Raw genomic sequence first — 25286 nt, forward strand, 5'->3', positions numbered from 1 at the left:
ACTCCTTTACAGCGTAGTGCATACGGCCCATATTACAGCATGCATCACACAACCAAACGTGCAACATGTAACGCAGACCTAAAGAGTTCTGCTGACAACCGATAACACAAACTTTCAGCCTTACTGCCCCGATACGCTCACAGTACTTAAAATTATGCAGCCCGCAGCCATATCAATATGTGCACAGTGCACCATACCAACGGCTAATAATAATTCTCCTAAAGCCACGCTGCATGTGTTATGTGCACTATTCGATCCGAATCGATTGCATTACATATTGCCATTACTGCCTAGTGCCTACTAGTAAGAGTTTGCCTCGGTCTCGCAGTCTCCTTAACTGCTACTGATACGTTTCTCCCCAGAACATTTTGCCCCCTTTATTCTCCGTGTACACCTGGGTTTCTGATTTGTCTGATTTCTCCGGCAGTGGTTTAGGTTTGTGTCTGTCTGTGTTGTCTCTTCCATCCGGCGGCGACAAGGTTGCCGTTTTCTCAGAAGACGCCGTCTTTTTTTCAGATGACGTTTTCTTCACAGCGCTGTTTCCGGCAGTACCTATAAAATTAATGCGATTCAGATCACTGCATTTCAAACAGAGGCCGATAGCTACGCAACGAGGGTATTAGACAGTTTGTGTCGGATGAAAGCGAAAATCTTCTCTTCTAACATCGATATGACCGGCTGGTTTCGGGTTAAATCCTTCTTTAATATCAACCCGTCCGGAGCTATTTAGACAGATGTAAATAGGGAATTTCGGAATGTCAGACCAGGGCCGAATTCGGAATTTGACCGTTAGTGATCGAGCTCGTAGCCGTCAGTGATTTTACCGTTAGTGATTTTAGCTGCTTTGAGCTTTTACAGTCTAGTCAATTTCGGATGGGTTTATTTTAATAATTAGAATTAATTTTTCTTATCGCTTCACTGGAAGTGCATGCGAGTGAGGTGCCAAGCTGGAAGATTAGTAAGTAGTATACTAGTATGTACTGACTACTGTTGTTTACCGGCAGCATTTACTGATGTACGTGAGGAGTGACTTCCCACGGCATCTTCCTCATTCTCCTCCATTGGCACTGGTTTCTTCTTTTTATGATATCGCCGGTATGCATAAATCGCAGCTGCCACAAGTAAGCAGAGGAATGCCAGCTACAAAAAAAACGTTTTAGGTTTGGGATATAAGGTAGTGGCAACACGTAATGAGTTGACAGGGTCGGGTGCACTTGTACTGTGTAGAACATGAAAATGGCGTTTGCCTACGGCGTAAATTGCGAGCTTTACGTATGCCGTTACTGAAGCGGGAATAAATCACTCTGTCTTTTGTAGCTTTATAGCCTTCACTGTAACTATGCATGAAGGCGTTTCCGTACTTTGCCAAGAATATTCTGCATGCGACCTAATTATTGAGTTGCTGAGCCGGCAAATCGGACCGTTTTAGATTTAACTACTGTCCGATCGGAAATTTTTAGCTCAAACTTACTGTAGGAGTAGTGAATGCGGTTGTATGCGCGCTGTACGTTCTGTACTACCGGTACGCACTGATTCTAAATTTGTATGCGAATGCGCAGAGCCGCAGCAGTTTCATTCTCTGTAAGGCTGCGTACATGCCACACACCTTATTTTACCTTTGCGCTAAAAATTTCCGATCGCACTGTAGCTAAATAAAGTAGTAGTTGCAACGGCAGTGTTTTTCTTGCGACAGTAGTACTTATATTGCTATGTAATATGCGTAACCAACGCGTACGGACCGGTGTTCTGCACACTGGGATGGTTAATTACTTGTTTTTTGAGCCCTTAAAGAAAATCTGATTACTTTAAAAGCTGTCCAAAAGAAAGGCCAATCATAATCAACTTACCGAGCCGATAACAATTCCTATAATCGCTCCCACTGACAAACCTAGAACATACAGAATAGTGAACCTTTCATGCTTTGTATCTACAAATACCGTATGTCTTCAATTAGTAATCTTTTCGGTTTCCCAACCCTTTTCGAAATGAAGATCCCATGCTGTACCGTAATGAATTTTTGTGACCCATCCGAAATAATTATGCGGAATGAGTACGTATGAATTGTAGTTCATATACTGTAATTCTGCAACTATGCATTAGTTTTGTACTCTGTCTACGAATCAGGGATGTCCGGCACGAGGTCGTAGACTGACATGAAAGAAAAGCCTCTCATGCTATCAGCGCATCAGCGAAAGCCTTACGCCTTACATATAAAGTGTACGCAGTACGAGTGAAATATAAAACAGTGAAGCAGCACCATAGTCAAATGCTTTGCTCTCAGATTTCCCGGGTTACTGGTGCAGCAATGCAGAGTTCAAATTACGAAACCGGGAGAACAGAGAGACATTACCTTTTGAATCGGAAGCTGCAGTGTCCGAATCCGAACCTGTGCGAGTACCATTAGCAGCATCATTCGTAGTGGGCGGCTTCGATGTGGTGAAGTCGAAATAGTTTCGATACGAATTGTTTCCCAGTGTTGGAACTCTTGGGCTGTCCGCATCACTGTAACCGTTCTAGGATAAGAAAATGAAAGCAGTGTCATGCCAAAACGTCATTCACGAAGGAAGGTTTGACGTTTATTATGTTTGGTAATAATTTAAGGGTTGCACTTACTCAGTAAGTAAGTAAGTCAGACTTACTTGCTTGCACTGCACAGGATATGATATTAGTATTGCAGTACGGTTTGACATATTTTGTTGTTGCGTCAGAGTAAAAACATTAATACGATGAGTAACTATGGAGCATCATGATAATTCTGATCATTGCATTTAAATCTCGAATCATTTACATATATCTTAATATTAAATCATTCGAGATTTCAAATCTATTGCACCCACTCCGCCACCAAGACAGCAGGCAACCTGTAACCATAATGAACTTAACGCACCGGTAGTAATGGCTGCACCATGGCCTCATCCCAAGAGAGAGTATTGCACAAGGGTGTGTTGCAGATGCAGATTCGATCGGGACGGTTGTTTGCAGCCGGAAAAATGTTTTCGCAAATATATTTTGCTCCTGGCGGTAGCCTGCTCCACAACTTTATGTCGTCCTCATCGTTAACATTGGTAGCGCAATCTCGGTTCATTAACCCTGTAAAGGATTATGGGGGTACTCTTACATTTTGCTTTCGCTTATGCCTGCGGGCTGTGATGAATTATGCTAGGCTGATGTTTTTCTCATTTGGGGTCGGACGGGTGGGTTTTCATTGGAGCGATTTTCGGTGTGTGACCAGCACAGCAGCCACAGCCGATAAAACTTTTTATGCACACTTCTGCGAACATAATATACCATATAAGGACAGGATCTCCAATACTTAAAACAAATTCTCTAAGACCTGGTTTAAGCAAGTAGTGCTAACGTTTTCCTTCGAACACCAATTATTCGCATGCATGCGATGAGGGCATGCCGCATGCCCACACAGGCTGACAGCGGAAGGTCAAAAATTCAGCTATGTGCAAAGTGCCTGCGAGGGAGTTTGGTTCAGGTTTGGGATCATTTTTCACACTGGCACCGAGGGTTGCCCATGGACTGTTCTGACACTAGCAATATCTAGTATCTGCATTCCTATTGCAAAGTGAGCTGTATTTCAGAGCTGAGTAACGAAAAACATCTCCAAATTTTGTATGCATTTCTTACAGTACAACCAATCCACGCGCTACATGCGGTTTCGTTAGAAATGTTCCCCAAGGAGTTTTTGCAAATCGACTTTCGTAAAGGGTTTTAGCAGGTCAGTGCTCGAAGTTGTCATACCAATGCCATTCTTGCAAACTGTACGCACTTACGTAAATAAATGTTATTGCAGCTGATTGTTGTACCAAACTTCTAAGTTACTAACCATTGCGACCGTCTGCTTTTAACTGCGCTCCCATCTGACAGAAATTTATTCCAGTTGTGCATGTCGTATTTATTCCCATATCTTCGACGCACAGATTGGTGGAACGATCAAATTGACACTGATAGCACTGCAGCAGATTACCCACGATCATCCTTGCTAATGCTGGATCGTACATTCCTGATGCTGCAAACAATAACACATGGCTACTTAATCGTAGTTTGCACAAATAACGCAGCAGAAAGTTCTAGTATTAATAATCCACGTATGCAGAGTTCCGTAGCTACGATTTGGGAAGCTGTGTAGCGGATGACCGCCGTCCGCAAGTACTGGCATTTGATTACGCTGAGATCCGGACAAGTACTGACCTTGTTGCAGCAGAAGACAGCAGATGATCCAGATCATTCTTACAAGACAATGAGCACGACCTGTCCTCTCCATTGCTTAACGGATCTTCTTGTGTTATTTTTGCAGTGCAACATTAATACAACTATACAATCGTAAAGCAGATGACGACACCTTTGATCCCCATTGATTACGAGTTTTTTGTCATTTAACCGCGAAAGAGGTATGGCCTATGGGATCACAACAGCACGGCGCTGATTGTGCCAGAAAGTAAGGTTTTTTTTCTGACAACTGACAAGCAATACACGATCAAAATAATGACAACTTATAAATACATTTACACACAGAACTTAATCACCGTCTCAATTTGGCACCGAATTGAAGCGTAGGAAGATCACAACTGATAACTCCATTAAATGTTACTCTGTACCCATTACATCCATTACCCGAGCCAAAGAAATCGGAACGAATTAACAACAACGGCCCAAAAATTCAGGATGATGATAGTCTAATGTTTATCTCAAAATTATAAAATAATTACTATAACAGCAACTCGATTAATCTTCTGCTGACAATTTTTTTAATTCACCAATGACAAAAAACAACTTATTCTTTCTCATACGCACATGTTACAGAAGTCAGAACTTCACTGTTGAGAAACTTGAGCTAAACGTTAAAAGGGTCATTGGTACTGTACTTAAATTAAACGCTACGTATAATAACGTACAGTAAAAGTACTTATTGAAAGACTTACCAGTACTTATTGTACTTACTCACTTAGTCTTACTTATTGTACAGTAAAAGTACTTTAAGTACTGTAATTGTAAGTCGTTAGTTTTGAGGTAACATGCATACTTTATTGTTATTGTTGTAGATGTCGCGCTAGAACTGGACAAATGTTTGCAGTTCTGTTACTCTGTACGTTCTTGCGATACGTATACAAGTGAAGACCAATACGTGTTATTTCTGTTGTGGTACCTAGTGTAAATGGAAGAAGTTAGAAGAACGTAAAATTAATGACAGCAGACTAAGTCTTGTGCAGCCAGGCAACAAAGTTGTCCGCAATATTCATACCGTACGAGCACGTGTACATTGTTAAATTAATTAAGTTTTGCTTTAAAATTAAGTAACGAAATGCGGTACAAAGTAATTGGGAAGTGGCAGCCTTGAAACCCGTCAGTAAAGTGGTCATCAGTTTTGTCCTTATCCTTCAAATCAAGTATGCACAGTTAGAGCAGCAGATAAAGGCTTTCAAGGCACCGACAATTTGCTGACCAGTGACCATTATCTTGCTGAATGACACAGTTAAATACCGTAGCTGTTCGTCTAAATTAGCAAAAAAATTGAGTACCAGACCGATAATTCGTCTGGCCGGTCACCAAATAGTGTGTAAGTCGCCCATGTTTCGGCTAACAATGTCGAGAAGTTAAAGAGTCAAAACCCTGGCGTGCTACCAGTGCGAGTCATCAACTGCAAGTACAGAGTACGACCAATCTATTAGGACACCAAGCGGCGAACTCATGTTACGTTGTATGTTATTTTTATTTTTTGAAGGCAACCGGACTGCAGGCACGGCTAAACAGAAAACATAGCTCTACAACTTGTAGTACCCTTAAACAAATAAAAGTCACTCGCTTCCACAGAGCCGACGAACAGTTTGATTACAGTAATTCCGATTTCGAAGTTGCCAGTTTCTTGTAGAAACTGTACGATAGTAAGTTGCTAGTATGTTGTTTTAACTAAGGTGATTCTTTATCAAAGCACTGGGAAAGCGACTCGAGCAACACACAGGCGAGGCCCGTTCTCATGAATTTCTACGTCAAAGATTGTCACTGGAGGTACAGCGTGGTCACGCGGCATCGGTTTTGAGAACGATGGAAGGAGCAGAAAAGTTTAATGAAATTCTGATGCTATAAAAAATGTTGATATTTTCAAATATTGTAACAATTACGTTGTACCACAGGAGAAATAAAGTATCTGTACCGAGGTGAAGCCGTCAAGAGGATGTAAAAATAATGTCGTTCGTGGCTCGTGTAGGTAATTAAAATGCCGATCAGTATCATGTAAACAAAATTCTTCGATTGCAAGTAAATGAAAGTCTCTAACCTTGTTTTAAAACGTTCTCTTCAAACCTTCTCTCCGCACTGTGCGATGCGAAGAAATGCTCCGAACTGTGCGAAGGAATAAAGATCGAAGATTTTGACTTCGCACTTGAAGTGTGGCACTCGCTCGTACACGGCGACTACGACAAGTTGGTAGCTTGATCTGCAGTACATCCATGCAGTCTGACATTTTATTGGCATACAGTAAAACTGTAAAAGGTACAAAATTCAACATTTAAAAAGCCATTCACATGACACACACCTGCACATCCTGGCTAATTCACAAAAGCAAACAATACTAGTAAATAAAAAAGCGTACAAAAATTCAAAACTTTAGCGCTACGACTCCAACGGCCAGTGTTGGTCACAACGGTCCCGGTGGCTGATGAGGTTCCCTTTTCAACTCTACAACATAACAAACAGTCATTCCACTGAATTATCTCGTTCCCTTGCAGCCTATGCAAACCCACCGTGACTGCGAGCAATGGGCGCATGGTTGCTGAAAGCGAACTCCGCCATGGAATTCCCGTTGGACGCCAGCCGGCACTGCTGCTTGGCATGCCAGGGAAAGCGCCGCGCGTCGACCTGTGCATCCGCCTCCTCGTTCTCCTCCTCCGACGAGACCGTCTTCCGGCCGTCCCCTCGCAGCCCGTGACGTCCACTTCAGCCAGCGGCGACTGCTCGTCCGACGAGCCCTGCCACCCTGGATCTTCCTGGGCATCCATGCCGTTCTCCAGCAGTACCAGCGCGTTGAGTGCCGAGGCGGTGGTGGTGGTCGGTGTCAGGACGTTCAGCGGCGCACTGCTTTGACTGTGAGCGCTCGCCTGCGCGTCCGAGTCGGAGCGGCTGCTGGAGCGGCGTTTCCAGCAGTTGGGGTTCTTCTCCTTGTACGTCACGGCCAGCTGCTTGGCCTGCTCCGTGTACTGCTGGCGCTCCTCGTGGCTCAGCTTCTTCCAGTGCTCGCCCAACATACAACTGATCGCTCTGCAAAACATTCCGTAAAAATAAAATTATTTCAACAGCAACATATTAAAAATTAAAATTAAAACAGGAGAGTAATATTGAAATTATAAATTTTGTTGCCGGTTAAAGGCTAACCGGTTGTCGCGGCCGGGGAACTGCTGCGTGTAGACGACGCGGTAGCGCTGCGCGAAGAGCATGAAGGCGTTCATCGGCCGCTTGGTCTTGTCGTCGCCGGCGCCCGCGCGCTCCTTCTCGCGCTTCTTGTCCTTGTGGCGGATGCGCGGCTGCCGGTTCCCCGGCAGCAACTGGTTCTCGATCAGTCCGCCGTTCCCCATGGTCGGCGACGTCATCTGCCAGTGACCGTTCGGCGTCGGCCCTGTTCCCTCCATCGGTCCTCTCGTCAGACGAGTCTGTTCGGTCAAATCAAAATTACCCAATTTGTTCGCAAGCAACGACAACTAAACGATAAATAAATTTTTTTATTTTCATTACTTGTTCAGTCGGATAGCTGGACGGATCGACTCCCATCCCGGCGTGCGGCCAGCCCATCCCGAACGGCATATTGCCGACGCCGGCCAGCAAGACCGCACTGGTGAGATCCGGCGGATGCGCGCTGATGACGTCCGAGACGGAGAGTTGTTGGCAGCTGAGCCCGAGGACGCCGAGCGTGGCCAGCGGATCCAGCGACAACCAGCCGCGCTCGTGATTGTAGAAGGGGTGGAAGGTGGGACACAACGCCCGGAGGCACAGGGCGCCGCGGCTCGAGTGCCGGTGGGACGGGGCCCGGGTGTTGCCTAGAGGACTGCCCTGCGCCGCTTCGCCAGAGTGACCGACGGGCTTCAGGTTCAGCTCCACCTGCTCGTCGCTTTTTACGTAGTCCATCAACCGGAAATTAGCGCCCACGCTACGCAGACCAAAATGAAATTATTATATTAAAAAATAATAAATTTAATTTTATTGAATATTCCGCAAATTTCGCACCGAAACTAAAATGACCAACAAAATAATTCTAATAAAAATAATAAATCAATATTTATTCCGTAACTAGCACCGGAATTAAACAGACAAATGAAATAATTCCAATGATAATAAAAATATTAAATTCACTCCTGAATATTATTTAGAGAACTAGCACTCAGTACGTACCGACGCTAACTAGATGAAAGTACAGCTCAAATAAAAATATTAATAAATTTAATAATGAATATTTACTTAAAAATCGATATTAATTTAACGAAATGGATATTTTATTGGTAGAACTGAATTAAATGATCCGTGACTTACTCGAAATCAACGTTATTGAGCTGGTACGCTTCGACGCGCTGGTACTCGACGGCCGCCGGTACATCGTCGCCCATGAGGATCTTGAGCGATGTGCCTGTGGAACCATCCCAAATGTTTGAATATTTTTTTCAGTGGACAAAATTTTTTTTGGACAAAACTGTTTCTCAATTTTTTTACCTGGAAAAAAACAGAGAAACACAAAAGCCCCGCTGCCATTCTGCGGTCCCTTGGGAAACGGGTAGCTGGCTTGCTGAGCGGCCGCCAGGGAATGAAAATAGCCGGCGGACAACGGCAGCGGCCGCGATGGACCGTGGGCAGAGTGCGATGGCTGCAGGGTGTCCAATGACCCCGATCCGAAGCCCGAGCTGGACGTCGACCCCGATCCGGAGCCGGGCGCCGAGACGTATGCCCGGGATCAGCTGCTCCGCCTTCACGCCCATCCCGAGGTCCCCCATCGGCATCCCAAAGCCCGGGAAGCTGTACGGGACATGCCCGCCGTACACCGGGCTGAAGGGCGCGGCCAGGGGCGTGGCGCAGTAGGGCGGGTAGTATGCGGCGTACTCTGCAAGGAAACACGTTAATAATAACTTTGCTGAGGTTAGCATTTTTATGAAAAAGTACCTGATCCGAATAATTTGTAGGGAAAGGCACCAGTCATGAAGGGACTAGCCAGCGGCGAATACAGCGCCCCGGCGCCCGGGGACGCCGTCTCCCGTTTGGTGGGGAGCGAGGGGATGGGCGGGGCCGAGCGCGGCGCCAAGGCCGAGGCGGCCAGGGACTGGCGCTGCGAGTGGGAGAAGTTGGAGATGGAGGAGTCGATGCGGATGGGCGGCGGTTTGCGTTTGCGCCGGGAGGAGCTGCTGCTCTGGGACCCGGTGGGGGCGGTGGTCGGGGTGCCGCCGGGGGTGGCGGTCATGCTGGGGGGACCGGTGGACTGGCGGCTGCGCGGCCGACTCTGCTTGGCGGACATCTCCACGTCGCTGCCGTCCGAGTGGTGCAGCGCGGCCCGCAGCCGTTCGTAACTGCCCGGCGGAACCGGCGCAGGGTGCGCTTTTTCGCGGTTACTGCAAAATGTAATCAGCAATTATTTTCATTAATTTTTTTTCACTTCAAGAAGCAACGTAATTATTAAATCTGCAATCGATACCCTCGTTCGTAGTTCATGCAAGGTGTGCGGCCGTATGTAACGACTACTGTTTTTTCGAATTTTCTTAAATTATTTTTGTTGTACAAAAATAATTATTTTATTTTAAATTACTGTACCCTAACCCTGCACTTGAAGGAAATTTGTACGCTATGAGCGACGCGGTGCTGTATAGCCGGATAAACATTCAACCAATTCACGTTTAAACACGCACTAGCTGCAAGCCGCGTATGTGAATGGTGAATGGCTCGTACAAGTGCGTGCGGCTGCACTGTACAAATTTCCTTCAAGTGCAGGGTTAGGGTACAGTAATGTAATTCCTGATTCAAAATTTTTTAACGTGTAACAAGTGTTTTCCTAACAGACAAAAAGATATTCGGAGACTCTCTTCTGCGCTGGTTTAATTAATTTTAATTTTGTGGAGCACGATGATTCATGTAACCGGTTAATTCGATCGCGAAAAAGCCTTCTAGCCCTTTCTGACGCTTACGGCACATCTGCCCTGCCACTGTTAAATGCAAGTGCATTTTACAAAATTAGTAGTCAGCGGTCAGGCTTCTTAGCGCACTCTGCATGGAGTCGGTGCAGAGCGTAAACTGATGCCTGCATGTCCGAGCAGTGACGCCTCCGTCGGCGCGGCGGCGCTGCAAATGCAAGCACAAGTAATCCACAGGCTGGCTAATCAGTAATCGGCCGGGAAAAAGCGACAAGTGCAGGTCGGAGATAGATAGCAGGATGGGAGGAGATGCATCTGCCTCGATCTGTCTGAGGAGGTCTGTGCTGCATCATGCGTGACTTGAAGTCTACTTGTCGCGCTGACCAGTGGCTGCGACGCCAGCGGAACAAGTGCAGCAGTATTTGCACCTGCGCCTTTACAGATATTGTGCCATAACTGCCATTTACAGGCTGGCAAAGCTGAAAGGGGTCACCCGGGCCTGACTGCGCTTTAAAGTAGCCGGGTGGAACAAGATGCGGACAAACGATAGCCGAGATTAGGTTGCGCTCTCTCTCAAATTTTCCATTTTCCCTTTCTCTCCTTCGCGTTCTCTTCTTCTCTCCTTCGCGCCACAAAGCGCTCGAGCAAATCTGCGACAAGTGCCGTGCAGTTAATATAACACAGATGTGCATGTAAGAATACACGTCCAGTCTTTCGGGCGGCGGGGGGCGGGGCCAGCAGATCAGACAATAATTGCTGTTGTGAGCTTAAACTGCGTTTTAAGGTCAGCGCGTTATGAAACAGAGGAAAGTTCAGATATCATCAACGTATTTTTCCGCTCTAGTCGTTGTAGCCAGTTATGACGGTTTGCAAAACAAATGCCGCAGTTAATCAATTGGGGAACTAACAACACAATTCATAAACAACAGACCGGCAAATTCGAAACCGGCAGTGATCAAAAGCCGCACATAAAGGCTGGCCGCCGCAATTCAAAACCAACCGGCCGCATAATCGCAAAGAACACAGCATATTAGTGCAATATTTTGTAGATTATCAACGTTTTCTTTAGATGAAACGCAAAAAGATAATTAAGTTTAACAAATTAATTGGCAAAATAAATATAAATAATTCAAAGGAAATACATTTAGATTTATACGTTTTTATACATTTAGAAAATTACAAGAATGGTTTCAAAAAATTTTTAAAAGTGCTGTAAGCGCAAAAAAAAAACATAAACAAAAACAGAAATAAATAATAGATACTATCGCAATAAAAGATTGGTTAATAACAAATAATGCACAATCATCTTAAATGTTTTATTAAATACTGAAAACAACATTGCCCGGACTCACCCCGAACTGGGAAGCGCCGCATTCAGGGATCTCGCGGAGGGAAAACGGCACCGACTCTCCCGCTCGCGCGCTTTTCTGCTCATACTCGGCGAAGACGCTGTGGGACTGGGGCGTCTTCGTAAAGGCCCCCGGCGACGCCTCCGGGGAGGCGGCGAAGGGGAAGGCCGTGGCGTGGCCCGCCGAGAGGTCGGAGCGCGGCGTGGAGGAGGAGCTGGCGGGGGAGAGGCCCGCGTGGGGCGGGTAGAAGGCCGCCGGGAAGGGCGCGTAGCCGGGGACCATTCCCGGGAGGTAGGGGCTGTTCAGAGGCACCGGAGGGCCCAGGTGGGCCGGGGAGAAGCCGCAGGCGGGCGCGTAGAGGTGCGCCGTGTTGGCCAGGTTGTGCTTGCCGGCGGAGGAGGCCGGCACCCCCGGCGCGGCCGGGGCGGAGCGCGGCGAGGCTGCAGCGAGGGGACGGCCGCCGGGGTCGCTGGCGGAGAGCTGCGGGGATTCCGGGAGGCTCTCCCACGGCCGGTGCAGCGGACCGGACTGGGAGGTGCCCAGCATGGCGGGGAACGAGGGGTTCATTGGCGATGACGATGAGGATAATTATAATTGGGCAGAGATAAGCATCGCTCTAGCAGGTTCATTATATGACTCATGCGTCCAATTAATCATTCCGTCGCTGTCTCGCGGTGACCGGATTCTCACTAATAAACCGTTCGCATCCAAATTCAAAAGATTATTTTTAAAAATGAAAAATCAAAAATCAATGATGTCATCAACAGATCAGGAATTATTTTCCGCTGCGGTTTAGAAATGATGGCTGGAAATATCAGGCTTGGAAAAGCGTCCACAGAAACAACATTATGATGGATAATATTTTTATAAAATCCGAAGCCACGATTTATAACTGAGAAGTTTATACGATTTTGCGCTGAATCAACAATGGAAGAAGGAAACAGGCCGCGTGGAAAGCGAAAGGGATTTGAATGCGCCTGCAGTTGGCCGAGCACAAATAAGCGCGTAAAGTGCAGCAATGGGAATGGAGCAAGACAACAGGTTAGCGCGAGCAGTGAGCAGCAACCTGTTGCCAGAAATGAGAATCGACTGTACTGATCAATCACAACACGCCGTGTTCCTTTCTCTCTTTCGGGGGAATGGACAAGACGCGCGCTTTCACCGCTAGGCACTAGGCAGAGACAAGAAAGTGCCAACGCTTTCTCCCTTTGATGCGCTTTCTCTCGTGTTCGATTCCAATTCGAATCCAGGCAAACACGATCCATGCATTGTGGATTGTGAGGCACAGGCGCAGACAGCGGCCGATGCGATTGGCTCGGTCTGCTTCCTTTCTTCTTGCGCTTTCCTTCTCAGTTGCCCGTTGCCAGGCCAGGCGAATGGCCCATTCGCATTTTCGCACGTGATGCGCCGAACAAAGACGACTCGGCCCATTCTCTGGCCTTTCTTCTCAAGGAAGACGGGCATTCTAATTTATGCCGAGAGTGTAAATGCAGTGCTGGCTGCATTGTTGACGCTGCCAGGCTAAATGCTAAATGCAAATTGCCCGGCCGAGGCAATCAGCAATGGCCACGTCCATTGCTTGCTTTTCTTGCTTTCTTTCATTCTTCCTCTCCATTCTATTCTTCCTGACGGTCAACAAAGCCCGGCTATTCTTAGCCACCTGACACGACCACGACACCAGATACAGCTGTGTTGTAGTTGTGTGCCATACTGTTCATGTTGTGTGCCAAACAGCCAAACACGAAATGGGCCGCAAGGCGGAGTTGGCCGCGCTTAAGCATTGTCAGCAAACAGCAGTGTCCAGTGTCCACAGGTTGGCAGTGGTTGCACGGGCCACTTGATGCCCTTCTCACGGCGTTGCATGCATGGGAACGCAGGCTCCACTCAACGTCCGTCATACTCCATACACAGGTGGATTAATCATTATCGCGCATTCATTTCTTGGTCAGTAAAAGATAATAATTAAGACTGTCGTCGCTGGCAAGATTCGGTCGGTACACGTTCAATGAATAATCATGCAACGTTTGATCATGGTTACGCATGGAAAATAATACTCTTTGAGCACTAGTTAAAATTAATATTCTTTTGCTGGTTGTTATTAATTTTGCAAAAATAGTGAAGTAAAGCGTGTCTCGTCTATGTTTCTTTACTGGCATGGTTTGACTGTCAACTTTGACAGCCCAAGCCATAAATTTAAGCGCGTCATAAAAATCCTTAATCACTGTATGGGGCACGTTTAAAATCGAATGCCTGTCTGTTACGGTATTCGATTGCCCTGATCTGATAGCCTGTCCTTGCCGAAAGAGCGGTTGATCCATTCCTTGGCAACATGCCTGTTTTCTGGCGCATTGAAATCAAAATTTGGTTTTGATAATTTACATTAAAGTACTGTACTTACTTACTCACTGGATTTTTCTTAATCACGCTACAGTTTTCTGTGGAAACTGGAAACTTGGTAGTTGGTACACGACTGCTAGAAAATCAACTAAAAACTTTAAGTTTATAACGAGTAATTGCAGTTGCACTGTTCAAATTAAACGATAATTACGAACGAAGAAGGCGGAGTCGTGAATACAGTAAGTTATTGTTTTGTCGCAGCGGCAGTCCATTAACATGTTAACGGTTAATTGTTGTAATTTTTGTTATCACATAATTATTATGACTTGGTACGTAACTATTAAAAATTATTTTATATGTACGCATCTGCCCTAAAATTAATGTAATTATTGGCCTTGATCTGTGTCATTTCCGAATAACAAATTTCATACGCCGCAGGTACCTATTTATCGTTAATAAAATTAATTAATAATTTACTTATAGCACTTCTACAGATACAGTATCTGTAGGTACAGTATACGCTCACTTGTGACAAAAAGTCTGCAGTATAATCAGTTGCAGTTGAACTGTAGCGGATATACTTGTGATAAATATTGCAGCACTATCAAATATGTACTGTAATGGAGATTCATAGCTAGATATACAAATCAATATAATCATTCTGATTGTAATAATGTAAATGAGCTTGTATGTACGACTTATTAGCCAATAGGGCTGATACATCATACAGCCGTACAATTATGTGGCATTTCTATAATATTATTGTGCTTGTACATGCTTATATCTGGTGACCGGTGTACAGAATCGGGATTTCCGGTGAGAGCATTACAGTAATAATAATTACTACAAAAGCACAAACCGTTAGAGCCGGCTGGTTACTAATTTTGTGCACTGATCAGTGCGATGTGTTGTAATTACTTTTGCTTAATGCGTCCAGTTCCGTCAACTAAATTTCAGAAATTTGAAACTTATCGAGGAAATTAATCGTTTCAAACTCAAATAAATAAATGCGCTTAACTTATGGAGGAATTGCAGGCTTATTTTGTGGAATGTCTCTCACATCATTCTGTTTTAATGTGTATGCAGTTTTTACTGTACATAGATTTATTGTAGACTGAAGAGGACCGTGTACAGTACAATACGTTGCTAATACTGTACTAGCACAAGTACTTACTACATATAATATTATATCCGCCGGACCGCCGCCGTCACGCACGAACACAGCCAAGAGTTAAAAGTACAGTAGTAGTAAAATCAGCAGCTACGTACAGTACAACTGTGATCAACCGAGGACATTAGAAAATATGCGATCAACGTTAACGCGCAGCCGCACTAATATTGTACAAACCAGAAAGAAATGCCCATCAGCTTCAACTAAAATTTCTTTGCGGTCCCACTCCAGGGAATTTAACGTGTTCAAGAGAAAAACACAACTGCTCATCGAAATCACAACTAAATGCACCGGGACGCACCCAGCGACTTCCGGTGCAGAAAAGTCAGGTCCGGTCAATACTTGGTGGAGGATCCGTTGCGGTGCACCATGGCGTAGTGATCCCCGTATCCCGGATGCATGCTGCGCTCCCGCAGCGACAGCTCCTCGCGCTCCAACGCCGGGTCGTGCAGTTGCAGCGGCCGCCCTAGGGGTGGCGGTGGCTGGTAGTAGGGGGAGGGGCCACGCGGCTGGTACTGCGACTGACCCACCAGCCCGTTCACCGGGATGCTGTGGACGCTGTGCCGGTCCCCGGGGATGCTGCCGGCGCCCGACATCCCGCTGGTGTGCGACCACACGTTCTTCACCGTGTCGTACTCGCCCCAGGCCGACGCCGGCTCCGCGTGGATCTCGTCGGTGCGGTCCTTGCGCGTGCAGTTGCACGACACCGCCGAGCACATTATGATGTTCACTGCACCGGAAATGGAATTTAATTAAGTATTCACTGCACCGGAAATGAATTTTAGTTATACACTGTACCGGAAATGAAATTCAATTAAATGTACACGGCACCGGAAGTGAAATAATGTAACACGTCACCAATAGCGGCCGCTTAATTAACCACAGCTGGACGTTGCAGAACATGGCTTACCGATGAGCATGATGAGGAAGAGGATCCCGAAGGTGATGCACAGCGCCAAGACCCATTCGCCGTAGCCGCACTGGTTGGCCGTCGCGCTCACCGCCACTGGAACAACCGAAGCATCAGCGCTAGCCATTTTAATTCCCAAATCACCATAGATATCATAAAGCTGATATTAGCTAGTTCCTGTACAGTTCGAGATAGTCTCCAGGTCGCTGCAAATTACGCTCAGCGCTATAAGAAATTCTGTCAACTACAGTCGTGCGTAACGCTAACTGGCGGACTGAACGCTGCGTGCACCGTAATGATTCCGACAACAATGTACCGACATGTAAGCCGCGCGCACGATGACCTAAAATATCGCGCATAAAAGCGGCGATAAAGTAGTACTGCCCGTTCTTAACGACGCTGTATTACCGCACCGGAAATATATTCGTACTAATAAGAAATTAACAATTATGCGCTCGTCGGAAAAAAGCAGCCAAGTGCAGCGAGATCTGTAACGAGTACTGTGTAGTGTATGAGTGCAGTTTGGCCGCGGGGCGTTGTCGCTGATTACGAATTACGAAGAGGTACACGGCGGCGCTAAACGATTTCTTTATTAGGAGATGTTATTTGCACGCGTTGCCGCCATTGTACCCGTGACATAATATCGTCGCTTCGCGCACTGGACGCTTTGCACAGCAGCCGGTTTGACAGGCAATTACACCGCCGGCGTGGCTGCCGATAATGGATTGCGCTGTGTTTTGACGAGGCTCGCAAATATGGCTGTTGCCGATAATTGCTCATTTCCCATCAACACTTATTTCCGTGACAGCAACCTGTATTTCTGTGGAAATCACTTTCCTGTCTAACTGCATTAATATTTCATGAAAATCGCTAAGGTGAACTTTTCAAATGAAGTAAAATCAGGAACTTCCGGTGCCTGACGCAATTGCAACCGCTCGGTGTGGTAGCATTGGGCGGATTCTATTTTTCCAGTTTGAAAAATTCCCTTCTTGATTTTCGTCAGAATAAATAACTTGATCAAGAAGATTAGAAGAAACCGTTCTATAACTCCATGGAAGAAATGTTGTAGGTAAATGGAAGGCGAATAGTGCGAGTGCTAACTGAATTAATCAGCTGCGAAATATGCTTTTACGTTTTCGGTAGAATCCAACTTATTCGTTCAGCAAATGCACAGTAACAGGCAGAATTTTCGGCCGACTTACCGGCTCCATCGGTGCTGCCCGGCTCGACGACGGTGAAGGTGGCGCCGGCCAGTCCCTGCGTGCTGACGTCACTGCGCGGGATCTTCAGCATGCTCTCCGCGTTGGGGTTGTAGCCGGCCTCGCCCGGACACAACGGCTGTGTCAAAACAAGCGCAACACAGTTAACACAGTGTCCAGTATGTCAAAGACTGTTAGTGACCTTTTGGCAGGGGACCCGGCAGAAGCCGACATCGCACTGGATGTGCATCTGCGTGGAGTCCTGGAACTTGAACATCTTGCTGACGACGGCCACGGCCGCCGTGTCGTTGGCGTCGAACTTGCCCAGCGGACTGTTGTCCACCGGACACCTGTCATACAAATACAGCGCTCGATCACGGCGTCACGTTAACGACAGCTTGACGACAGGCTGTTAATCAAGGATGGACTAATCAAACTGACCCGCGGTTGTCGCTCAGCTGCTGCGTGGCGTTGGAGCGCCCGAAGGCCACGCAGTTGGTGACGTCCAGCTGCTGGTTGCGGATGGTGGCGTTGGAGTAGACGACGCTCAGCAGGTACTGCTCGCCCTGCACCAGCCGGTTGTTGGCTACCTCTTCGCCTCTCTGCAGCAACGAAAGTCGGACGCTTCCGCTGCAACGGCAAACGTTATTTTCACTTCCGGTGCGCTGTGTTCCGGCAATCGAGGCAACAGAATGGGCGCTTACTTGGCGAGTAATCCGTTCTGCGAGCAGCTGATGATGAACATCTTGTCGTTCTCCAGCTCCAGCATTTTGTGGGCGTGCACCTCGATGACCACCTTATAGTCGCCGGTCGCCTGCAATCCACACTTTTTCTCAACAACGACAACGGTTTTTTACGGTTTTTACGCTTTTTCCTGTATCACTAAGTAATTAGCTTTATTTGTGAATATTTCCATTTTTTCGCTGTGTAATTTATATTACAGCTGGAGAGTGATAATTAAATGAACGGTTGGGTTGGCAGGTTTACTCACTGACCAGCGCAGTCAATGAGCGCCGACAGAGAGGCTGTTTCTCTGCACTGGCACGGCTGCGCCCGAGCGACCAAGTGCAACCGACCAGTCAGCAGCTCTGATCGACTTGGCTGCCTGAGATTGATCTGTAAAGGCACGCCATAAAACTGAATGTGGAATTATGACCATGAACAGCGCAGTGAGCGTAGTGCTGTTGGCTGCAGAAAAAGCAGCCACACCGACGCGTGGACACGCTTGACCCTCTTCCCCACCGGCCACAGCCCCGCCCACGCGCCATTATAAACTAATCAGCGCTGATCACGCGTTTGATCAGCTCCCTTTATGGCCCGGCCTTGCTGGCTGATTTCATTTATTAGGCAGCCATTTCGCAGTGGATCTGGCGCAGCGTCCGTCAAGTTATTTGTTTGCCGGACGTGTCAATGCCGGCACTGGCTGGCTGCTGGTCAGTTGCGCCCAGTAATAAACACTGACGGACTGAATAGGATGTATAGGTATGTGCTTACAATGTCGCGCTGCTGCGCGCAGTAGATGGGGTCGTTGGGCGTGTTGAGGAGCGGCACGATGAGGACCGTCTGGCGGCTCTTGCCGTCGCCCAGCTGGAAGCAGGAGTCGCGGTGGCCGCGCGCGTTGATGATGCCGGCGAAGGGCTCGCTGGTGTCCACCGACACGAACATGTTGTCGCGATTGCACTCCGCCCGCACTATACAGACAAAAATAAAAATAATTAATGCTGCTTCACGCAGGCACTTACGCACTGTAGAAATAATTTGCGCTAAAGTTGACAGCGTATCATTATGTTTTGAGAACATCCATTAACGCAACCCCCAAACAGGGAATTAAGCCGGTCAGTTCGATTCAGTGCTGTATATTACGACTACTCACCTTTGGGGTTATTCTTGAATCCCAGAAGTTTGTTGTTGGCATTTCCGCTGGCAAATTGAGCACGGGCCGCCGCCTGCAATCAAACAGAAGAACATTATGATTACTCCCATCAGCCGTTTCCCACAAATACGAGCACGTAGTTGGCGAATTATGGCTGAAGCAGATCAGCAAACACTATGCAAAACAGTCGAACGTGGATATTTATCATGTAATTAGGCTTTCCCCTTCTTAATGATTGTAATTTCTTCCTAGTCACTAGTCAGTTCTGTACGTGTCAGTTTTTCTTAGCTCTAATACAGTGACCTGGAAGAAACGTGGGAACTATAGCACCCTGCAGTTTTAACATTTATTAAGCATCCACGACTGAAAACGTACCTTCCCACACGCTCAGCTTCGCTGTGATCAGCGTTAGCGAAAGAGCCGAATCAAGTAAAATAATAGCCAATGGAGATCGCAAGTTGTTATCGGGAAGAATACATAAAATATCGTATAGGTTGGCTAGTTCAGTGGGCCGATGGAATAAGACGATTTTGTTTGCTGACTCACTATACATCTACTGGTTTTTAAAGAAAAATGCAGGCCAAAACTAGTGTTGTTCCCCATGCAGAACGCTACGAGCTCGAACGCAGAACTCTGATATTTACAGATACAGTACATATTTACGCAAGTACTCATATCTGACTGAAAGCAAAGTCCTGCAGATCTTCTGGCGCTCACGGGAGGATCTCTGCGGAAGTATCTGGCATTTTAGGCCTTACTACCGACGCTGTACATTTCGTAATGATTACTGTACTTAGTTGCTATGGTTTCTCGCTCAGCCAGCCACTGCCAGCGTATAAGCTAACGATAAGTAATTACGTATTATTCCATGTACAAGTTGATCTACTTTTCTTGTTTTATAATTATATGCCCATTCCGCACAGTAAATAAGTACGTACTTCTACTATCTACTTTGAGTAACTTCGCAATAAATAAGTACAGTACGTACTTGGTTTTTAATTTTGAAAATGTTTATTATATAGAAAACTTCTTGGGAAAGTGTATTTTTTATTACAGGAGACCCGAGGAAATAGCCATTGTGTTCTTTATTATTCTGTAGCGGCTGTTTTGGGGGAACACTAATGCCACTCCTACACAAAACGGTTGTTGTTCAAATGGAAATTGTCAGAAAAGATTGATTAAGAGATGGCTGTCGGATGTTAGTGCTGCGCATTGCAGCATCTGATTCTGGCAGTTCATCGAAGAATAAGAATCCGTCTGCGGCGAATGTGGGTCAACGAATTGAGATCTGTGGCTGCAGCGCTGCATCAGCGTTAACATCAGCATCGCTACTGCGCTGCAGCGTCCACTGTAACGCGTTCTCCGCATCGAATGCCAAACGGTGTTTTCTTGGCTGTTTTCCTCGCAAACAACTAGTAAATGTTGTATACTGCGCATTATTCTGAATAATTACCATGTCTATCGTAATAATTTATCTTTCTGAATAATTATAGTCATAGTTATTGCCGTATTAATTTTCCTTCACGTGCCGTACATGACATGAATAATCAATGTATCACTAATGTACATTAAATGCACATTAAATGTACACAATGTATACATTAAAATCAACACGAAATCTCACCCTTGTAAAAATGAAGAAAACCAAGAAATGCCGAAACCAGGCAGGACAGCTGAGATGCATATTCCGCAGGCAGTTCACGCGCTCGTTAAGTTTGCATAACCATAACGAGCCACAAAACAAACCGGCAACGTAACGATAATAATCCGTACAAAAGCCGCGACGCACAGATAAATTAAATAATCCGGTTATTAGGCCTGTGCTCAGCCGTTCTGCGCCGAATCTCGATGCATAATTAATCTTCTTGAGCAGTTAAATCTTTCCGCAAAATCCCAGAAGAATTAGATCAGTGTATGGTTAATCTAAATTAAATTAAATGGTATATATCCGATGGAGATTCCGCAACGCAGTGTGTGCCTGTGTGGTATCGACAAATAAGAGTAAAAAGGCTAGAGATCCGCAAAGAGATGAATTCTCCGCGATAATTGTTGGTTGAGAGTGAACTTTCGCTTTCGCGTCATAAATGATTGCTGGTGTGCATGTGAATAGCCGTTTTCACCTACTTCCGCCGGTCTTCTTGTCAGATATAATATAACTAATATACGACGATCGGCATTAACACAACACACAAGCAACGCATATAAGGCGACACTGGCTTATGCAGTTATTAATGCACAGTACAATGCAGTGCTACACAAACCGAGAAACTGCAAAACTGCAAGCAAACAATTCGGCATGAAGAACATGTTCGGATGCTTACCAGTTAGTTTCAGCGCAACATGGCCGGCGTGCATGGCACGGGGAAACCTGTTCAGTGTACAGTGCGGTGCCGGTTTCACAGGTAATACACAGCGTGTGAGTGGTGCGCGGCGCCCGCGGGCAGTGCTTGAGATGGTGAGTTAGCGAAGGCTTGTTTACTACCTGAATGCAATAGTAAAGAAGCTGTCGGTCACGCTGAGTGGTCAGCAATGCTAACGTCGCCGGTACGTTTAGCGAGGTGGGCCAGCTTATTCACTGCTCGATCTACGTTTCAAATACTTGGATACGCGTCGCTGACGCATGAGTGGTCAGTCTGCAGCCAGCTTGGTTTATACAGCCATACGCATGGTTGTACACTAAACAGTTGTGTAATACTGTGTGATGCACAACTCGTCACTACTGTGCGGCTTCTGATCGTTCTTGTATCGAAACACAGCAGGTACAGTATCAGTGCAGTGTTTTCTGGTTATGCTGTATACATAAAGCACTGCATTCGACCAAGCGTGTCTATTCTCTTTTTTGCCTCTTTTAATAACTGACTTTTGCTGCGCGAACATTCGCGCGCTAGTGCAGCGGATGTTTTTCTACACGTGCGTTTTACAACCATGAACCTTCAACTCATTTTTCTTCATTTTATGAAAGTTTGATCCAACTTCTATAAAGCATGTACAGATACTGTGCACATTGTACAGTCGACAGACAAGCTCATTCAGTTCCAGCTGAGACGAGCCATCACGACGCCACCGGTGACCTTTCGGCACATTCCACTCGGATCAGACCTGGCAGTAAAGCGCGTATTCACATTTGCGTGTAGGGCATGGGGTCGACGGGATCGAAGCCGTTGAAGAGGGATAGGGAGCGGCTGGGCACGGACACGGCGTTGCTGCTGTCGTTGCTCGTCGCCAGGTTCAGGCTGATCTTCGGCTTCACGCAAAAGTCAAAGTTCTCGTCGTAGCCGTTCGCGCAGTCTGCAGAAAGCGCATCCTTTCATTCTCTTACATGCGCAGTTTAATTCACCCGAAAAATCCCGGCAACCACGGACTTTCGGTTTACCTGGGAAATCCATCACAAACCGAGGAAAAGTCCACGCACTTCATTTCGCGGTCGCACGGAATCTGCGCTTCCGAACAACCTGGAAAATGCGCAGTTTTAACGACATCACGCGTAACTAGCTAAGAAGCGTTAGAACGTTTTTATACTAACACAAGGTTTAACGAAAGGTCATCGCTCGCAAACCGTTGGCTCAATGATTATAAACAGTGAATCATGTCAGCGGTACAGACTTACAAATCCCGGAGGGTGCTTTGCCGTTGTTGCGACCTTTACTGGTCTTGCAGCTGCACTCGAAGCCGCCGTCCGTGTTGGTGCACTCCACGTCCGAGTCGCGACTGGCGCGGCAGGTCTCTTGCGGCGAGCGCTCGCTGCACTCGTTGATATCTGCACATGTACAGCCAGTGAAGGCTTCTTTAATCCGTAGAATAGACGGCTGACTGACCTTTGCAGAGCTTGTCCTTGTCGTCCATGCGGTAGCCAGGCTTGCAGTCGCAGGTCTGCATGAAGAGGTTGCCTGACAGTAAAAATTCTTGGTTTACCGACAAGAACCAGCGCAGCGGCATGCGCAGCGGCAGCGCCGCGGGCGGCGACAGGGGCGCAGCCCGCCGATTCGGCAGCTCCAGCACGGCGCCGGCATCTACGTCCGCCTCCGGGGACTGCGCGCGTGTCGCCGCTGCGTCTGACTGTGCGCCCGACCAGGAGCTTTGCTTACACTCGGCGTTGCGCCCGAAGCGCAGGCACTGCTGGTTCGACGAGCACGTCGGCGGCTTGGGCCGGCCGTTGTCCAGGGTGTCCTCTGCAAAACAACGCCGGTTAAGCTAAACATCGTAACGGGAGGTTAATCGCACTGACTGGCTTCAGGGAGGCTGTTGCTGCTGGTGGCCGACACGATCCGGCTGCAGGTGTTGTTGTTGCCGAGGGACCCGTCCAGGCACCTGCACAGCCCGACGGTCAGACTGCGCGGGATGTCGCATTTGGAGTTGCGACTGGCTTTGCGGCACTGCTGGTTGTCGATGCACGACTCGCCCAGGCGCCGCGCTGCAAGGAGAGACAGTTAGTGTACGGTTAGTGGGAACCGGTAAAGGTCACGTGTATATATGTACAGGGCAAGCACATCATGCCGAGGAAGACGGTCTCGTTGGCGTTGCAGCCGCACATGCCGTCGGCCTGGCACGTGCTGAACAGGCAGTTGAAGGGGTGGTCCGGGTCGCAGCTGTAGCCCACGAAGAAGCGCAGGCCTTCCAGCCGCGGGTTGCTGCGGGCCACTGCAAGCAGGCAGTAAACAGCTGATTCCGACGTCGGTGTGCGTATGAACACTGAAGCCACTTACGCGCTAACGCGGTGTTATGTAGCGATGCGACATCCGTCGACTTCAAGGAGAGACGCGCGCCGAGCGTGTACTCCAACTGCAATACATTTAATTTAAGCGTTATCGTCCGTGTTTGAATTTTGAACTCGTGCAGTGTATTAAGAAGTGGTCATCGTATAAAATTTTCATCCGTACGTAGATACGATTAAATTTTTTCGTTGCACGTTTTTGCCGGCCTTTTTTTCTTTGCAGCATAAGAAATGAGATGTACCTCGTAATAACAAATTTATCTAATTTTCAGAGAGAGTATTGTGTCTTTGGTGGAAGTTGTTTGAGTGAGCAGATGCGCATGAGGAGTATCAGTCGGCGAAGAGTGTGGGGAAAGGATGCGGGCCCAAGTGCGTGATCAGTTGGAGTGCCGACAACACTGCGGACAATGTAGCGGCGCACTTGGCCACGAGTGGCCGCCGCGGCGGCGTCCAATTGTCGTGTGCGTCGCTCGACAAGCGCTGCAAGTACTCGTGCTGGTCAAGCTCAAGGCCACGCTAGCTCAATGCTAACGGACTCACTGCGCAGGTATCCCGGCTCGTTTTACCGGGACACCTATACTCACACACTCACAGCTCCTATATATATCGAACAACTGGGCCACTTCCGGTATTCCTGCGGGAATCACTGTCTCGTTTGACATCGTTCATGTCTCATGAAAGCCTTCAAGCTGAACATATGCGAAATCAGGCACCTCCGTGCTTGACGCACTTATAACCGCTCGATGCGGCAGCGCAGTGCCAATTTGATCATGAACGTTTTGGAAACTTCCCAACCTTTGCGTTTGTGTTATAGGTCGCAAAACATAATTTTCCCTGCACTGCTTGTTGTACAAAAACAGGAATAAATTACAAGAAAGGGAACATGTAGGGACTTGCGGCGCTGGAAGCGGCTGCAACCGCTCGGTATGGCAGCGTAAAGACTTCCATTCTTTTACTTCTTGATTGTCGGTAAAAAATATCTGTACTTTTATTAAAATGTCGTCAATTACTGGAGTTACAAGAAAGCGCAATTTTATAAGGAGACACTAAGGACTTACCGCGCAAAGGAAGAATAAGAGTGCCACCGACAGCGTCATGGTGACAACACATACGCGGACATGAAGAGCAAGAGCAGGCGATGACCTAACCGGAACGGGCGTCCAGCACGCAGACACTGTCCAGTCTCCACTTATTCCAATATAGCCGATCAGCAACAGCAATCCGATCAACAAGACATTCAGGCAGTTGCGCAGATTAACGGATCCCGAGGAGCAAATTAACCAGCTGTACCGGCATTTTGTGGCATCTGCTTAGAATTCCGGCTGGGAGGCGTGATAACAATTCTTATCGATGGAATGTCATAAACGATGGTAGCTGAAGCAGTCGAGTGACCGGAAATAACGGACGTGGATGGAGCGCGCGAGTGGCAGCCGATATATGAGAAATTGATAAGTGATGGTGATGAGCCGTGACGGCGAGATACGGGGCTCTTGTCCAGTATCACAAATAGAGCCGCAGCAAACGGGGCTTGTCGTGTGAACCGCGCTGCATACGTGTCGTTTCAAGTGGCCGCGATACAGCAGCGACAACACCGCCGCACCGGATTTCCTTGATTCCTCCACGCCGGCTT

General features: G+C 47.2%; 4 protein-coding genes across 5 annotated transcripts; all 4 read right to left on the bottom strand.

Moving 5' to 3' along the window:
* LOC129598998 (uncharacterized) lies at positions 1-4826 on the bottom strand. Its single transcript, XM_055497109.1, has 7 exons — positions 4201-4826; positions 3836-4018; positions 2888-3090; positions 2351-2513; positions 1848-1888; positions 999-1140; positions 1-552 (listed from the first exon to the last, which is right to left on the bottom strand). Exons 1-7 carry the CDS (start codon positions 4271-4273, stop codon positions 341-343), a joined length of 1017 nt encoding a protein of 338 aa, XP_055353084.1. The 5' UTR covers positions 4274-4826; the 3' UTR covers positions 1-340.
* A 1682-nt stretch (positions 4827-6508) lies between these two features.
* LOC129599008 (uncharacterized) lies at positions 6509-12022 on the bottom strand. The gene is given in 10 exon segments (XM_055497124.1): positions 6509-6684; positions 6750-7263; positions 7378-7652; positions 7735-8146; positions 8527-8620; positions 8704-8908; positions 8910-9088; positions 9148-9590; positions 11459-11669; positions 11728-12022. Coding segments are annotated over 10 exon segments (2634 nt in total). The 3' UTR covers positions 6509-6678.
* A 2834-nt stretch (positions 12023-14856) lies between these two features.
* LOC129598984 (uncharacterized) lies at positions 14857-21260 on the bottom strand. 2 transcript variants are annotated; one of them, XM_055497080.1, is made up of 9 exons: positions 20570-21260; positions 18946-19018; positions 18567-18763; positions 17777-17886; positions 17514-17702; positions 17275-17422; positions 17076-17211; positions 15874-15969; positions 14857-15693 (listed from the first exon to the last, which is right to left on the bottom strand). In XM_055497080.1, the coding sequence occupies exons 1-9, from the start codon at positions 20627-20629 to the stop codon at positions 15299-15301; spliced, it is 1404 nt and encodes a 467-aa protein (XP_055353055.1). In that variant the 5' UTR covers positions 20630-21260; the 3' UTR covers positions 14857-15298. The 2 variants fall into 2 exon arrangements, with proteins under 2 accessions (XP_055353055.1, XP_055353056.1); XM_055497081.1 differs by lacking the exon at positions 20570-21260 and adding an exon at positions 19321-19672.
* A 778-nt stretch (positions 21261-22038) lies between these two features.
* LOC129599002 (latent-transforming growth factor beta-binding protein 1-like) lies at positions 22039-25119 on the bottom strand. The gene is given in 9 exon segments (XM_055497118.1): positions 22039-22259; positions 22319-22397; positions 22553-22702; positions 22761-22832; positions 23031-23114; positions 23171-23356; positions 23422-23583; positions 23649-23724; positions 24715-25119. Coding segments are annotated over 9 exon segments (1044 nt in total). The 5' UTR covers positions 24754-25119; the 3' UTR covers positions 22039-22063.
* Between the last annotated feature and the right edge of the window lie 167 nt (positions 25120-25286).

The sequence above is a fragment of the Paramacrobiotus metropolitanus genome, unplaced genomic scaffold (genome assembly GCF_019649055.1).
Source record: "Paramacrobiotus metropolitanus isolate TYO unplaced genomic scaffold, Prichtersi_v1.0 Parri_scaffold0000134, whole genome shotgun sequence".
In the NCBI taxonomy this organism is placed as follows: domain Eukaryota; kingdom Metazoa; phylum Tardigrada; class Eutardigrada; order Parachela; family Macrobiotidae; genus Paramacrobiotus; species Paramacrobiotus metropolitanus.